General features: G+C 44.5%; 1 protein-coding gene across 2 annotated transcripts in view; it reads right to left on the bottom strand.

Moving 5' to 3' along the window:
- Window positions 1–546, bottom strand: part of TMEFF1 (transmembrane protein with EGF-like and two follistatin-like domains 1) — a 119,849-nt gene extending 119,303 nt beyond the window's left edge. For both annotated transcript variants that reach the window (XM_015282401.4, XM_040696424.2), the window contains exon 1: window positions 112–546. In XM_015282401.4, coding sequence (XP_015137887.1) covers window positions 112–295 — 184 coding nt within the window. In that variant the 5' untranslated portion in view covers window positions 296–546. The remainder of the gene's footprint in view (window positions 1–111) is intronic.
- Between the last annotated feature and the right edge of the window lie 16,600 nt (window positions 547–17,146).

Raw genomic sequence — 17,146 nt, 5'->3', positions numbered from 1 at the left:
GCCCCGCGCAGCGCCCGGCGGAGCCCCCGGGGCAGCGGCGCCCCTTTGTTTTCCTCCGCGCCGCTCCGCTCCCCCACGTGCGCGCGTGGGCAGAGCGGCGCGGGGCTTTACCTGAGCAGTTGCCGCCTTTCCCTTTGCCGCCGCCCTGGCACTCGCCGGCGGGCAGCGGGTGGGAGGCGCGGGCGGCGGGCAGCGCCGAGAGGGCGAGCAGCAGCAGGGCCGAGGCGCAGCACAGCCCCCGCGGGGGTCCCGCTCGCGGCGGCGGCCGGGCGGCGGCCGGGCTCTCCGCCACCATGGCGAGGGGCGGCGGGGGAGCGGCGGGATGGCGGCGGCAGGGCCCGCAGCCTCAAGCGGAGCCCGCGGCGCCGCCCGGGCGGGACCGTCGTTTCTCCGCCGCGCCGGAGCGCACCTTCAGCATCCCCGCGGGGAGCCGCCGCCGCCGGGCAGGGCCGGGCAGGGCCGGGCAGGGCGCTGCGGGGCGCGGGAGCGGTGCCCCGGCCGCGCTTCTTTGTGCGCGGCGCCCGCCGCTCCGCCTGCAACAAAGGGAGCGGAGCCCGGCGGTGCGCTGCCGCCGCCGCGCAGGGGGAGGAGGAGGAGGAGGAGGAGGAGGAGGAGGAGAGGGGGAGGGGGAGGAAGGAGCGGGCGGCACACGTGACGGCAGCCCCCTCCCCCGGCCGAGGGGAGCGAGGGGCTGCGCGGGAGGGGGGGGAGGACGGCTGCGGTCCCACCGCGGGGAGCAGCCGGAGCGCTTCGCCGCGAGCCGTGGGGCAACGCCGGGGTGTGGAGCCCCTCTCGCTTGGCGGGGGCGTTCCTGCAAAGCCGATGGCTCGGGGTCGGGGCAGGGACTTGTAACCCACAGCTTTTACCGCCTGGGTTTTTTTTTTCCCCGCTCACCTGCACGGGGATGCTCGGCGGTCAGCAGCGCAGGGCGGGTATCTCAAGAGCCGGCTCAGCTCCTTGCTGAAAGTTGGGGGTGAACTGACAGCACCGTCACCATTTTTACATAGGGAAAGCTCAGGGAATATCCGTGCCTTCCACAAGGTGTTTTGTTATTGTTGGTTTTTTTTCCCCCGCTGTCACTTACATTGCGTGCAAGTTTTTTAGCCTGCTGTGCAAACCATCCCTTTGTGGGAGCAGAGCTGCCCATTTCTCTCTGGTGCTGCTGCTGCTGCACTCCGCCTTCTTGCCCCAAGTCCTGTGTGGTGGGACCTGAGAGCATCTGCCATCAGAGCAGCCCCAAGCAAGGCCACAAACCCAGCCGTGCGTGCAAGGAAGTCAGGCTGTTGTCTCCTTAAATGTGATGACGAGCTGAGTCCTGGACCACTAAGACTGAAAGAGATTTCCTTCCAGCACACGCGGAGCTCGGTGCCGACTGCTTCTGCCATGTAAATGTTTTTCTGTAATTATTCGCTCCCTTTGTTTGCTGTGATGCCAGATGTCAGCAGACCCCAGCGCCTCGGTGAGGTGCGGTGCGTTAACCTGCTCTGGCTGGCACCAGGCGCCGGGTGAGGTTAGTTAAAGCTTGCTCAGATGTCTGTGTGCTGCAGTCTGCTCTGCTAAGTGGGCAACCCCTTGGATCATTAGGCTGTGGGGCTGGCACAGAACTCGTGTTTCGAGTCTAGCACTTGGTTATGGCGGGAGCAAATGCTCGATGTATCCCGTTCCATAAACACAGCTAAATAAGATATTTTACTACAAACATAGAATCACAGAACCATAGAATGGCCTGGGTTGAGAAGGACCGCAATGATCATTGAGTTTCAACCCCCCTGCTATGTGCAGGGTTGCCAACCCCCAGACCAGGCTGCCCAGAGCCACATCCAGCCTGGCCTTGAATGCCTCCAGGGATGGGGCATCCACAACCTCCTTGGGCATCCTGTTCCAGTGCGTCACCACCCTCTGTGTGAAAAACTTCCTCCTAATATCTAACCTAAACCTCTCCTGTCTCAGCTTAAAACCATTCCCCCTTGTCCTATCACTATTCTCGGTCTCCTCCTGTAGTTCTGGGACCAAGAGTTTGAATACAGATTGAATTCAGCTTTCTTCCACACAGCTGACATGAAACATTACATTTTTTTTTACAAATTGTTGCAATGGATGAAGTCTCTCCAATGTCTCCCCAGAAGACCTTTTCTTCATACAGGTAGTATGCTTTGTATATGCCCAAATCACAGCAATGTTCTGGGGTCACACTGTGAGCAACTAATACAGGCAACTACTTCTCCTTGTCTGTCATTCATAGTCTGTAATAAAAATGCTTTTTATAAATGTCTAAGTGCACGACCTTATTTTTTCCATTATTGAATTTCATCTCTTTTTTTGTCCTTCCAGTTCCCAACATGATGTAGTTGCTGGAGGGCCAGGCCCAGAGAATGGTGGTGAATGGAGTTTGTTAGATTCAGCTGGTGACCGATGACAAGTGGTGTTCCCCAGGGGTTGGTAGTGGGGCCCGTTCTGTTTAATATCTTTATTAATAACCTGGACAAGGGGATTGGGTGCACCCTCAGTAAGTTTGGAGGTGACAGCAAGCGGGGAGGAAGCGTCGATCTGCCTGAGGGTAGGAAGGCTCTACAGAGGGATCTGGACAGGCTGGGTTGCTGGGCCAATGGCATCCTGGCTTGTGTCAGAAACAGTGCAGCCAGCAGGAGCAGGGAGATGATATCCCTCTGTACTCAGCTCTAGTGAGGCCACGCCTCGGTACTGTGTTCAGTTTTCGGCCCCTCAGTACAAGAAAGACATGGAGGCACTGGGAGCGTGTTCTGAGATGGGCAATGAAGCTGTGAGGGGTCTGGAGCACAAATTATATGGGGAGCAGCTGGGAGAACTGGGATTGTTCAGTCTGGAGAAGAGGAGCTTCAGAGGAGACCTTATTGCTCTCTACAATGACCTGAAAGGAGGTGGTAGCAAGATGGGGTCTGCCTCTTCTTCCAGGTGGCAGTGATAGGACAAGAGAGAATGGCCTCAAATTGCACCAGGGGAAGTTCAGGTTGGATATTAGGAAAAATTTCTTCTCAGAAAGGCTGCCCAGGGAAGTGGTGGAGTCACTGTCCCTGGAGATGCTGCAGAACCGTGTGGCTGTGGCACTGAGGGACATGGGTAGTGGGCATGGTGGGGATGGGTCAGTGATTGGGCTTAATGACCTTAGAGGTTTTTTCCAGCCCTAATGATTCTGTGGTTCTATGATATCTGGGAGATGTTCTGAATCTCCTTTGTCCTGACAGTCCAGCCCAGAGCACGCCGGCTTTCATGCATATGCAAATCCATGCAAATTAAAACTCTTGGTCGCAGAACAAACTTTAAGAAACAGTAATAGCGACTTTTCCCAGTTTACACGTTCCCCTTCCAGGGCTGCATGTTGTCATTTGCAGTGAAATCCCAGCTGAATTCGCAGCTTTGTTTCAGTTCCCCATCTCTTTCAGCTTAACTAGGCAATCCCTATGTGGCATCACATGAAAGCTTTTAGCAAGTCCACATAGACTGTAAGTAAATCTCATGAGGTTTGTGGTTTTTTGGTGGGTTGGGTGTTTTTTTACTTTTGTTGTTGCTTTTTTTCTGGACTCCTGGGATAAAAGCTAGAAAAGCCAAGCCTGAGTTGTGCTATCTGTCTGGAGGCCTCTTTAGCTCAGCTTTAAGTGAGTGATACAGTCACGCTTGATTGGCAAATTCACACTGTGCCAGCTGGGTATTCATTCTTATTCTGTTCTCTGATATATATATTTAAAAAAAAAAAAAAAAAAACACCAGACCCAAAAAACACTAAAAAAATCTAAACACTTTCCTGCCAACCAAAGTAAAAGAACTCTAGAAGAGTTTGAACAAGCTGCTTTTGCAATACAAATTTCAGGCTGAGGGAATGCCATGCCATAGAAATGACAGATTTGGTGTTTCTTTTGAGATCATGCTTAACTCTGCCACATTTGGTACCTTCCATCTTTGGCAAATGAATACGACTTTATTGCAATTATACAAGAATTCAACTTCTGCTCACCTCCAACTGCTCTCTTGAGAAAGGAGAAAGCTCCACAGATTGTCTAAAATTGTCATCCTCCGCAAGCTCTTGAACACAAACAGCAGTTTTTCAGTCTGCTGCTGGTACGTGTAGCATTTCTGCTCTCCCTTCTTTTCCACCAGTAATTTTAAGAAGGAAGATGTGCAACCAAATGGAAGCGGGGAATATGCAAGAGCAGAGAGAAGCTGCCAGACCGGTGAGGGAGATTTGCATTTGCTGAAGATCTGGAAAAAAAGTATTCACATGAGGAATCAAACTCTATATAACCCATGTATGGTTATAAAGCAGGTATGTTTATTACAGTGCCGCGTGTGAGGGAAATAAGTCCTCCTAACTCACACACCAAAACTCCATTTGGATGCTTTATTTATTACACACAGTTATACATATGCACAGGATTACATAAACTGTGGGCTGAGCTTGCTTAAACAATTCCAAGAACTCATCATAATATTCCAATTAGGTTTGGGAAGTTGTTATAATACGTTCCGCCCCCACATCCATGCGTGCTGCTCTCTGGTGGTCATGGGCAGGGGTCTTCAAGTCTTCCTCGCCAAGGCTTCCTGGTGTGCTTTTCACCTTTGGCTCGTCCAACGGTTTACACAACCACAAAATTGCTGTAAACTAGTTTACATCCTGGTCCTTACCACAAAGTTCTTGCTATGCCAAGTTATAGGTTACCACAGAGTTCCTGTTGCTGTTGTGTCACTCTGCCTTATGCCTGCATGTCAGGTCTAGTCAGTATAGATACATTTAATTATGAAAGCACCGGTTCATTTCATGTTAGGCTACAATATGTAGAAGAGAGATCTGTAATTTACTGAAATTATTACACTGTTGTCTGAAGCTCCATCCACCCCAGTGCATGAGGCATTAAAATCCTGTCCTTGCCAGTCTTTTTGCCAGAAAATTGTACTTACAAATGTCAACTTTCATTCTTAGCAAAAATAAAATAATAATAATAATAAAAAAAAACAGTTCCTGTACTTGTGAAGAAGACATAAAAAAAAACATTAACAGAGTGTAAACTGATTGTGTTTACAGAGTCCCAGCATGGCTGAGGTAGGCAGGGCCCTCTGGGCCCATCAGGTCCCAGCCCCACTCCAGCTGGGCCGCCCAGAGCAGGGTGCCCAGGCCCACAGCCAGGAAGTCTGGAGATCTCTGAGGAGGAGAGCCCACAGCCTCTGGGCAGCCTGTGCCGGTGCTTGGTCATCCACACAGCAAAGCACTGTTACCCGATGTTCGGATCTCAACTCCTGTGTTTCAGTTTGTGCCCATTGCCTCTTGTCCTGAACCAAAGACCTTGCTGTCTAACCAAATCTGGAGTTAGCCTCAAGACACAGCAGGAGTCCTCTCATACAAACTATTTCATTTTTGACGTTTTCATTAAAAATGCTTGGTTTGTCCAGAAGTTGAAACCATTCCTTTGTCCACATTTTTTTCCTACTCTTCCTCGATGCCCAAAATTGCAGCTGACACCTACACTCACAACTTGAAAACCAAAAGTAAGAATGTTCAGTATTTTGATCTCACTGCATTCTGACAATGTAAAATGAGTGCACAATCAAAACAAGGATGAAGAGGTTATGTCATTTAGTCCCATATGTAGTTATTTGGCTATTAAACTTCATATTCAATGGATTCACATTATTTTTCAGCACTATTTTCTCTGCATTATTCCTGTGTGCTTCAGTAATCCAGCATGTGGTCCAGGATTTAGAGCGGGGTCCCTGTGTAGCACGTGGGAATCCATCCACACAGGTTTGTTTTACCACACCCTGCCATGCCAACACCAGTTTGGTGAAGTTTCCTTAACTGGGAGATCCTTACAGGACTGCAAGTGCATTCAGCAGAGTGCTCTCTCACTCCTCTTTGTCCATACTGGCATCAGAGCAGTACTTGCCCTGTGTTAAAGTTTTGTATGTCCAACTCTTGATTCAGAACCTTAATCAAGCTATTCAGGTATCAAACACCTCACAAAGCCACTCCCATTCCATCTAAGCTAACTGTGGCTCTCAGACAAGTGACACTGACTGTGGGACACTGGACATTCTGCAGATCGCCCACCTAATGCCCTAATTCATTTTCCAATGCACAATGCTGCCCCAGTGCCTCACCAAGTTCTGAGGCAGCAGCATCTCCATGTTAGTTGTTCCTGGGAAGCTCTTGGTTTGCTGTGTCACTCTGTACTGCTTCTTATACTTCCCTCCTGTATTTCTTCTCTCTATTTTCCTTTTCTTCCCCTAATATTTCAGATGTTTACCTACATCTTTTCTCTTTTCTAATTTTCTGCTTTTCACTTTCCCATTCTCCCTGGTGCCAGATCTTTTTCTCTTGCAGTTCTGTTGCCTCTCATTTCCCAGAATTTCTTTTTTTTTTTTTCTTTTTTTTTTTTCAGCTTGAGGACTTCACTAAAAACCCATCTGGGTCAACGAGATGATTTTTAAGAACCATGCTAGAGATACATTTCTTCTCATATCTTGTCATTCTCAGTTCATTTCGCCCCTAATGTAACAAGTCCTTGTTCCCACACTGGCCTGCTGGCCCATACATGTCGTTGAATTTGCTATCACAACATCCGCATATGAATCAAGAAATATTACCGAGCTCATTTTGCAGCTGAGAAAGCTGAGACACATAGAGGTTATTGGGGTTTCTTTCTACATGTCGGTTGCTTTGTGTTATTTTTTCAGCAATAGCCATGGGACGCAAAGGGTTCTGTAGCCTCTTCAAAACAGTTTATCCTTCAAAACCCAGTTTCAAATGTGTGATTCTCCTTCACATTTTAGTTCCTCCTGACACCAATACCTTTATTCTGAGACGTGTCAGGAGCAGCAGTGGAAGCTGCAAAGATTGTCAGGGAACAAATACATTTGCCTGTTAGGTGTGTCCATCTTGCACTGTGATTGCACATGCACTGTTGATTCGCACGAATCTGTTCCAAACAATTTTTCTCCTCCTTTGGCTTCTTCAGTAAAATATCAGCTGTCACTTAATGACTTCACAAATTCGGGTCTTTTATTCTTTCGTCCTTCATCAATTCTTCAACACATTAATTTTATTTTTATTTTTTACCGTTTTCTCTGTTCCTTCTAATTTGTTGACATTTTTTTTCTTTCTAAGAGATATTGGCAGACTGTAACTGCTGATCAGTGAAAGTGATTTCCATTTGATTCCAAGTGATTGATAAATGCTTTTGTCTCTTACTGATTGGACTGTTTCAGTTCTTCATGAATGTGGACCCCAGTGGATCCTATCTAGACTGTAGACAATTCGCAACACAGCAACCTATATGCTCCTAGGGGTATCAGGAAGGGCACACGTTGTTCAGTTGTGCAGTTGCCACTGTATCCGTAAAACAATGCAGATTTCTAGTTCTTTCAGCTTTTGGCATCTTCAAATGTGAAAGTATATATATTTCACTGAACCTGAGCTGTATTGTCCCAAAGGATTTCTGTATTCTGAATCAAATGGGTATTTAGGTTTTTTTGAGTATTGTGAGTACTAGGGATCTTGCCAATTATGCCCCGTGCTTTGAGAAAACCCTTCACGCCGTTATCTGCAATTCTTAATCAAAATGTAAAAGCAGATTAAAGAGTGACATGAGTTATGCTGCATTTAGTTGTCTCCAGTGACAGTATGTTATATAGTAAAATATTCTCAAACATTTTTGTCAAGGGGCTCTGTAATTTCGGTTTTATTTTGTTTTAGTTTCTGTTGCAGAAGCACACAAGTGAATGCAGCATACTACTTGTCAGCCCACTAAAGACGTACAGAAAGGGAATATTACCTCCCTCTGCTGTGACAGCGTGTAATTCAGAATTGCATAAGCTTTTCTTTATTGCTATATTGCATTGCATTTCCCAGTCTAATTTTCTCCAGCCTTCTGCTGTTCTCACACTCTAGTTTTGCCTAACTCTTCAAAATATTAACTATTTCTGTGATGCCGCAAGTTGATTTCCATTGTTACAAACTGGCCTTCTCAAGCATAGCCAGATGCGTTCTTATCTATGGATATATTTCTCTGGCTTGTACTATTACCAAACTGCCCAGCCTTCATTTTCTTAGTTGTTCTAATGATGTTTTACACAAAAGAGATAGATTATATTGTTCTTGCACCGCATTATACGTAATGCTTATAAGCACAGAAGCAATTACATTATCTTTATGTTAATATGAAACTATACAATTAGAAAAAATAAATATCGCCAAGGATAATGCAAGACAGAAAAGTTGTGTATTTTTTTAACGTGCACCGCGATTGCAGCTTATAAAATAAGAATTAGGCGAGGTGCCAACTCTAACTTAATGCATGCTCAGGTTAATGAGAGATTAGGTCTGGAATAATGACATTCTTAAATGATAATATACTCTTATCTTGTTTCCCCACAAAAATTCGGAAAGAATTTCGAAATCTCATGGAAGCCCAGTGTGTGCCCATTAACATAGTAATATGCTTTTTGCAGTGGAGCACATCACTAAGTATTTGCAAGCCATGACTTATAAATGGAGGTTTATTGGATTTCCAGAACCTTGTGAAATCTCCTTTGGTGGATAATAAAGGCAAATGAATAAATTTCCATAGGAACTTGTCTAATATGATTACATTTGTATCAAGAAATGTGAGACTATTAGGGATTTAAACTGGCCACAGCATCAGCTCTCCTGCTCCATGCATTCCTGTCTATTTCCTGGAAGTTTTCAATGTAAGAACAAGACCTGTTTGTGGTGAGCTATGGTGCCATCTGACGAGTGACCGTTTGTGCCTCTTGGTGAGGGCACAGCTGGAAATATGGCACTTTTGGCTGACAGCTAATAGTGGTTTTACAGTGAATTAGGATGAATCATAGAATCATCATAGAATGGCTTGGGTTGGAAGGGACCTCAAGGGTCATGAATCTCCAACCCCACTGCCGCAGGCAGGGCCACCAACCTCCATATTTAATACCAGACCAGGGTGCCTAGGGCCCCATCCAACCTGGCCTTGAACACCTCCAGGGATGGGGCATCCACAACTTCTCTGGGCAGCCTGCTCCAGCACCTCACCACTCTCATAGTAAAGAACTTCCCCCTGACATCCAACTTAATCTTCCCTTCTGCAACTTAAAACCATTTCCCCTTGTCTTGTTGTTATCTACCCTTTCAAAGAGTTGAAAGTTGACTTCACAATGGTTTGCTCGCCTTAATAAATTTCTATCTGAACCAAGCATTTCACAGAATCACAGAATCATAGGGGTTGGAAGGGACCTCTGGAGATCATCAAGTCCAACCACGTGCTAAAGCAGGTTCCCTACAGCAGGTCGCACAGGTAGGTGTCCAGGTGGATTTTGAGTATCTCCAGAGGAGAACTCTCTGGGCAGCCTGTGCCATTGCACCGTTACTTTCACAGTAAAGAAGTTGTTCCTTTCACTGTGCAACCATAATAAGTGTCTGAATTCAGCTTCAAGATTTTTGACAAAGTGATTTAATAAGTAGTCCCTTAATATCAGTAGTGAAATTTCTACCAGGCAGAATAGCAAATGAATATATCTTTCTGCCTGTAGCACTGATCACTTGATTTAGTGCAATCATATGATTTGATTGCACGTGTCCATGCCTCCTGCCCCAGTTCCCTCTCAGTAATTTTTTTTTTTCCCCTAGAAAGATGCATTGCTCAAATTTCCTCAAAGAGCACCTGCTCCGGGTACGTAAGAAGTACCTTCTGATTAAAGATCAAGCTACTTTTGCAAAATACCCCACAGGCAGTGGTGCTCTGGTGATGAGACTCTACAACAAGGCTTTTCTGGCTACAGGCAGTCCACAGGCCTTTCCTTCTCTCACCTGCTCTGCCACCTCATGTGAACACAGACTCTGTGTCTCCTAACATGTCCCAGCATCTCGAACATTTGCCTGAGTGTAAGGACCCACCTTGTCCTTTTCAGAAGGACATAGCTGGTGCAAACACATTCAACATTCAGGGTTTGTTCACGCTCCTGAAGAAACATTGCTTTATATTTAACACAGAATCGTAGAACGGCTTGGGTTGGAAGGGCTCTCAAAGCCCATCCAGCCCCACCCCGTGCCATGAGCAGGGCTGCCCCCCACCAGCTCAGCTGCCCAGGGCCCCATCCAACCCAGCCATGAGCACCTCCAGGGATGGGGCACCACAGCTTCTTTCAGCAGTCTCTGCAAGGGTCTGACCACAGCCTCGGTGAAAAATTTCCCCCTGACATCCAATCTTGATCTCCTTTATTTTAGTTTAAAACCCTTCCCCCTTGTCCTATTAATAGCTGTGGTTAGAAAATGTGGTAGGAAATACAGGAAGCAGGAGTATGCAGATTCAGTAGGTTTTGGAGGATAGTATCAATTACACACAATTTTCCTGTATGGAACTTTTGTCTTTATCACAAATGCTTCTGAAGCTGCAAGGTTCAAAGGAGTACTTCTCCCTGCCCTGGGATGTGGGTCTTGTGTTGGGAAGTGGCACTAATTGCTTTTAAGTGGGGAGCAGGCTTAATTGGCTGGTGTATATCAATCAGTATGAAAGCACTGACTAAAACCGTTAAGTGAGATGTACTACATGTCATGTAGAGGGAAATGCAGATATTATATGATTATTGTTCAGTCCTAAGAGATGCAATTAAATGTTATTTTTATTTTATTACATCTCCTGTCTGTGAAAGACATGATTTTGTGGATGCCGACGTGAGTCATAGTTAACTTTCAGAGTATCATTAATCCCTTTGTTCTTCATCAGGTCATGTACGCTACTGAGGCTTGAGAGGATGAAAGGAGTATTACTTCACAAGATCCTGAACTTGCTATACTCTTTGCTATTACAAAGGGAAAAATTGAATTGCATCAGGGCTGCAGAAACTGCAGGCATTGCGCTAAAAAGGCGTTTTTTTACCAAAGCACTTTCTATGCCCAGTAGCATAATATGTAGTGGTCTTATTGTTGACACAGCTCTGGATATTTATATTCCTTCTGGAATAGCACAACATGATTCTGAATGTCGTGTGGAGATTGACAATAGGATTGCTACTGAGGGAAAGAGAACTGGTTCTGGACTGTGCTCTGAATTTCAATCTGCATGCAATGAACTTTCATGTGAAGGCTGAGGTGAAATGAGAAAAACCTTGCTTTTATCAGCTGAGAAGAATGTTATGAAGCATTTTTTTAATCTCTCATTGATTAGTGACCAGTATAACTGAAATAACTCCTTTTTAAAATAGCACTTAAATGAATCTGCTGTAATGAAGATAAGATGCAATACACTTTCAAGGCTCCATTCTTGGGATAAGAAATGTTTTTGTTTATTCAGCATAATGTTTTAAATTGGGCGAAAGGAGATTTTGCATTTTTTAAAATCTATTTTTATCTCTTCAAAGGCTTGAGGTGTTTGAAATGTGCAACATCTGTGTCACTTACATACATTACTTGGAAATACATTTTAGTGTGCAGGAAAGTATGTTTTCCAGATAGATGTATTGGTATCCCGGCTATGCATCTGGCTTGCACCAGCTGTGGATGAGGAAGCTATTGCTCAAAGATTTCCACAGAAGTGTCTTTGTCTTCCTGTACATATCATCTTTTCAAGTTATACCCACTTTTAGCAAGAATCAGTCCCTGGGAACAAGTGGTAGAAGGGCTGTCAAGGTCTCCTTATGCTGTACAGTATTGTAGTTCCTCCAGTATAGGATGCTCGTGTCACTGGGTTGAGCTCAGTGCCAAAATGCAATCAGTGTAACCAAGGAGAAAACACATACAGTGTTCTTACACTAAGAATTGGGGTGCTTTAATTTGATTTCCCGTGCAAGTATGCCGTTGTTCATAGCTTCTCCACACATGAAGCTCCCACCCCACCAGGACGCTCTCCATTCTTCATTCCAGTCTGTACATCCTCTTTCAGGGTAAGACCCATATGCTGAGGTCGTGCTTCTCCACATCCTTGCGGATATGAAAGAAGACAGGCTTGCCACCCAGAGAACCAAAAAGGACAGATCAAGGCATATGTCTGAGAGGTGGGTTTGGTGTTCCTTTCCTACCACTGTGCACTGCCAGGCAGGCTCTGAACCCAACTTCTCTTTGCCTGCTGGAAACTTGCAGTACCCAGAGCTGTCAAAGCCAGATCCTCCACTGCCTTTCTAAAAACTCTCTCTGCAAGACAGATGGTGGTCTAGGAAGGAAGAGGAAGCCTCATCTGCCATGCAGGCCTTCGTTTTTGGAGCAGAGCAGAGTTTGAAAGCTCCTCGAAGGGCAGCTTGACAGACTGGCTGAGATGCCAGCCATAGCAAGGCTGGCACAGCAAGAGGCACTGCAACTGGTGCTTGACAGAGCAGCCAGTTCTGACAAATCAGGATTTGTCACATCCTCGATGTATTTCAGTTTAAGATTCAAATGAAAGACATTGAACTGTGAGAAACGTTGTAGTCACAGTGATGATAAACAGCACTGTGCATGTGAGCGTGTGTTGCTGTGTATGTTTGTAATTTGCAGACTGACTCCTGTAGGCGATAAGCACTAGTAAAGTATCACTTTCTTGGTGGCAGATATTTTCTACATTATTTTATTTTTATTTCGTTTTTCAGAATCTGCACCCAAGAATCTGCTGTGTGGACATGGCTTTTTGCTTTTCAGAAAGATGCTGCAATTACCTACTTGAAAAAAAAAAAAAAACCCTGATTTCCCTTAGGTATTTAGAAGTTGAGTTGAAAAGTAGTTTACAGATACCTGTGATACATTACTAACAGCGCTATCTAATTCTATCGTATGCACTTGGACAGCTAGGAAGAAAACAGTGCAGTTGATTTGCTTCTATTTTTCTGAAGAGAGAAATTAAAAAAAAGTCTCTTGTTAATTCGTGCTTTCTTGGAGGAATGATGTGTAAGATGTCTCCACAAGAAAGGATTAGAACTGAGATAAATAATTAATAAATTAATCTTTGTTTTTGATTCCAAAAGTTCTTGTTTTTATGACTAGAGAGATGCACATGAATTACTAATGTGGAAAAGGCATTTTTTTTTTGCTAGAGGAGAGAAATAAAACCATACAGCAGTACAATAGCATGATGTTGCTATTTCAAATTACAAAGAGTGCTTTGTTAGGGAATAGATCATCCTTTCTACACTACTAAATTTTGTCTAATTACACTAAATGTAGTTAGACAAAGGAAATGCAATATGAAATTAAGAGAAATGTATTATGAAGTCACAAAAAATAGGCGCTTGCTATTTGTAAGCTCTAAGACATAACTAAACATTTGTTTACTTGTGAGATACAAAGGGCCAGCCTCATCTAGGAAAAAAGCATGTTGCCTTTGGAGATATCATGCTATGCCCATATATGATATACCCAACATCCTGCCCATGTCCAAGCCAGGATCTACTAACTACTGCATATGCAGGCAACTCACTGTAGAAGAAAGTATAGGAATGATTCTAGGAGTTAAGCCCTTGGACTATAAATATGCTTGGCAATATTTTAAGAACGATTCCAAATGCTTCAAAACCCAGCAGACCCTCATGCTCTGAAGAGCAAAGGACCCAGAAGTTTTCGGATCTGGGCTCTGTGGGAAACCTGTCTGGCTTTCTGATGTCTAAGTGTTGATGGCTCACTGAACTCTTCTAGAAAATGTAGTGCTTAGAGACTGCTTCATTTGCTTAAAATAAAGTTGTGACGAAGACTGTTCTAACTAGCATAGAAGTGCAACTTCTATTATAGCATCTTCCCACCACCTTTCAATTGTTCCAAACTATGGTATATTAATTTATTCTGGGTGGTAATGTTCCAATTAGGCTTTCAGCACAGTAGCTTTTTCTTTTGAAGTGAATCAGCAAGCTCTGTTGCATTATTTTTAAACTCTGCGTGATAAGGTAAGAAGTGGTGAGACCTGTATTTAAGATAACCAGAATTTTCCATTATAAAATGTCTTGCAGCACTATTTAAATAACCACACTTCTCCATGATTTTACAGTTTGGTGCCAGGGTTGGCTTTGAAAGACATTCCTTTTTTTTATTCTTTCTTTCTTTCTTTCTTTCTTTCTTTCTTTCTTTCTTTCTTTCTTTCTTTCTTTCTTTCTTTCTTTCTTTCTTTCTTTCTTTCCTTCTTTTCGCTTAATTAAAACCAGAAAAGGGCAAATTATCAGCTTCCAGGCCCTGGCATTTTTTACACAGTTTTTTCATCCAACCTGAAACACTAGCAAAACCCCTTAAAATGCCAGAAAACTTCCTTTATGCAGCTCCAAAAGGAATCACATTCTTATGCTTGGGACCCCTCTGAAGTGTGAACAGTCATTAAAGATGATAGAGAAATGCACTCTAGGATTGCACATCTAATCCAATCTAAAGCAATAATGTAGATGCACTCAAAAGAGAGTAAATGGCTGGATTTTCTGTGTCTGAAAGGTGTTCTTTCTCTACAGGGAGCTTTGCTGTGCTTTCCTCTGCAGGGAGCTGTGCTTCCAGGAGGAAGATAATGAAAATGCAATACTGAGCAAAGAACTATGGCAGCAGAGCACTGCTGCTATTCCCCAGGTGAACCGGAGTGCCTGGGAGCTGTAGAGTAGAAGTAGGGAACAGAAGAGAAGAGCTGCTGGTGCTTACAAGCCAACACTATATCTTAGAAGATATCGGTCTGAAATCTGCTTTATTTATTGAGTGTTTATTAGTAGCACAGTGTATGAACCCAAGGAAAGCAAATGGCAAACTCCTGAGCTTTATTCCCTGCTTTTGAGAGTAGTAGGAACAGGATGGAGCACTGCTATGAGCTTACAGAGCACTGTTAACTTGAGCACCCCCATCGATCACCTTGTAATGTAGAATTACGTAGCACAGTATTATTGATTTACCTTCTAAAAAGATGTTCTATTAGGCCTGATCATCATGTTTCTGTTAAAATCAAAGCCCAGAGTCTGGAAGTGCAAGCATGTGACAGCAGTAGCCAAACCTTTCTTCAAATTTGAGATAGCTATTGCAACATCTTTTGGCCTGAGCTCTGGCCTAAAGGAAGTCACACAGACTCAACTCAGACAGAAATGATCAATCTCTGCTGCTAATTAGAAAAATGCCTGTGTGATCTATTTATAATTAGTCACGTTACAAAAACATTAGCAGATACATTCTCTAAAGGGCCTTGATAACAGAAAAACAGCCACACGTAGTCTATATAGATACATATTTTCCCATTTGCCTGCATGGTATCTTCCTGGATTATTGGCTCCTGTTCTTAGTGTTTCCTCTCTCTGCATGTTAACTTTTCCAGTTGTTGCTGTTGGGCTCACATGCTGATGTCTACCCATTATTTACCTTATCGTGACGCTTTGTGAAAGGAGGGAGACAAAGCACCACAGCCTTTTATTTCAGCAGCTGAAAAATTATGGAAAAGCGTTTCAGGCCGAAACTGATGGCTTGTTTTAACCACTTTTGGAGTGGAGCCCTCTCAGGGTTTCTGAAGAGTGTTGCTTGCAACTGCTATAGTCTAGCAGACCTCCCTTCACGGTGGCAGAATCATGTTTGAGTCAGACTTTGATTTGCTTACTTTTTTTGGGTAGTACATTACCACATGGACATGAAAAATCTATTCTCTGTTCTTACAAGATACCCATAGAATGACAAAACTCTACTGATGTGCGGGATGATCCTTCATCTTTTTCCCCACATATTGACTGTCTTTTCAAACTTGTGTCAGACTACGACACAGATGTAAACATTTCTGCTGTCTTCTGTCAAAGCGTTCAAGATTTGACTTTCCTGTGCAGTTCTGAATTCTAACAGGATCATATATAGGGGGCTGTATATGTTACTTAATACCTATGTAAAGGTAACTTGTTGAGTTTTGTGTATCAACCATAGGATTCTTGAGATATAATTCACAACTTACAGCAAGACCAAAGACTTTGAAATACTGGTGTGTGAATGCGGATGCCCAGGGCTGCTGGGATCCTCTGAGGAGTGAGGCCAGGCTGTCCCATGCCGGGCCCAACGGCCCCACCACAGGGAATGGGTGGGCCCCGCTGCCAAGATGGCAGTGCCTTGGGGAAAGACCAGGGAAGAAAGGGCAAAATGCTGCTTGACAGCCAGGAAGAAGAGAGAGAAACAGCCCTGCAAGTCTCCAAGGTGAAAGATGAAGGAGGAAAAGAAGTGCTACAGGCAGAGGAGCAGAGATCCCCTTGCAGCCCATGGTTGAGTAGAGATCACTCTGTAGCCCTTGGAAGACACCGTGACAGAGCAGGTGGATATTTTCCCGAGGAACTAGAGCCCATGGAGAGCCAACACTAAAGCAGGTTTAATCTGAAGGACTGTAGCCTTGGAGAAGACCCATGCTGGAGCAGGGAAAAAGTGTGAAAAAGAAAGGGGGGCAGAGAAGAGATGTTATGGACTGACCACAGCCTTCATTCCCCACTACCCCTCTGCAGCTCATGGGGAGGGAGGCAGAGGAGCTGGGAATTAAGGGCTGAAGCTGAGCTTGGGAAGAAGGAAGCAGTAAGGGGAAGGTGTTTCATCTCATCTTTGTTTCTTACCATCCAAATCTATTTTAACTGACAATAAGTCAAATGAATCTTTTGCAAGTTGATCCTGTTTTGCCCATAACTGTAATTGGTGAGTGATCTCCCTTGCCTCGTCTCTACATACAAGCTACTCTCAACCTATTTTCTCCCCCTTTCCTATTGAGGAGGGGGAGCAGGACAGAGCAGCTGGGTGAGTGGCTGGCAGGTCAACCCATCAGAACCAGCAGGCATCCCTGTCTGAGTACAGAGTGGTAACCAAAAAAATTATGAAGCTGAGAACTGAGTCCTGTGCTGTCTAGCAACCTGAGTTGAGGTTGGGTGCTCTCTTGAGCCTATGACTAGAAATACAGGCACTCTGCACAATCCAAGCTCCAATAGTGCGGAGCACCTGATGTATTTTGTTGTGAAATAAAGAATAGTTTGAATTTTTTTGAACTGTATTGATGATATTAACAAAGGCCGAATAAACACATTAAAAGTCTTAGAAAACTTAAAAGGAGAAAAGCTTGCAAAAGCTTTTGGTGAAATCAGACAAGTTCCAGAAAAAGAAAAAAACTTTAGGCAGGCTCTTTCCATTCTTCTATGACAGGAGAGCTCAGTTGTGGTTGACACACTATTTGTGGCTTCGTGAAAAATTCAGGAGTAATTC

This window comes from Gallus gallus, chromosome 2, assembly GCF_016699485.2.
Source record: "Gallus gallus isolate bGalGal1 chromosome 2, bGalGal1.mat.broiler.GRCg7b, whole genome shotgun sequence".
Lineage (NCBI taxonomy): Eukaryota > Metazoa > Chordata > Aves > Galliformes > Phasianidae > Gallus > Gallus gallus.
The sequence above is the reverse complement of the archived record's forward strand: the minus strand, read 5'-3'. Positions and strand labels throughout refer to the sequence as shown.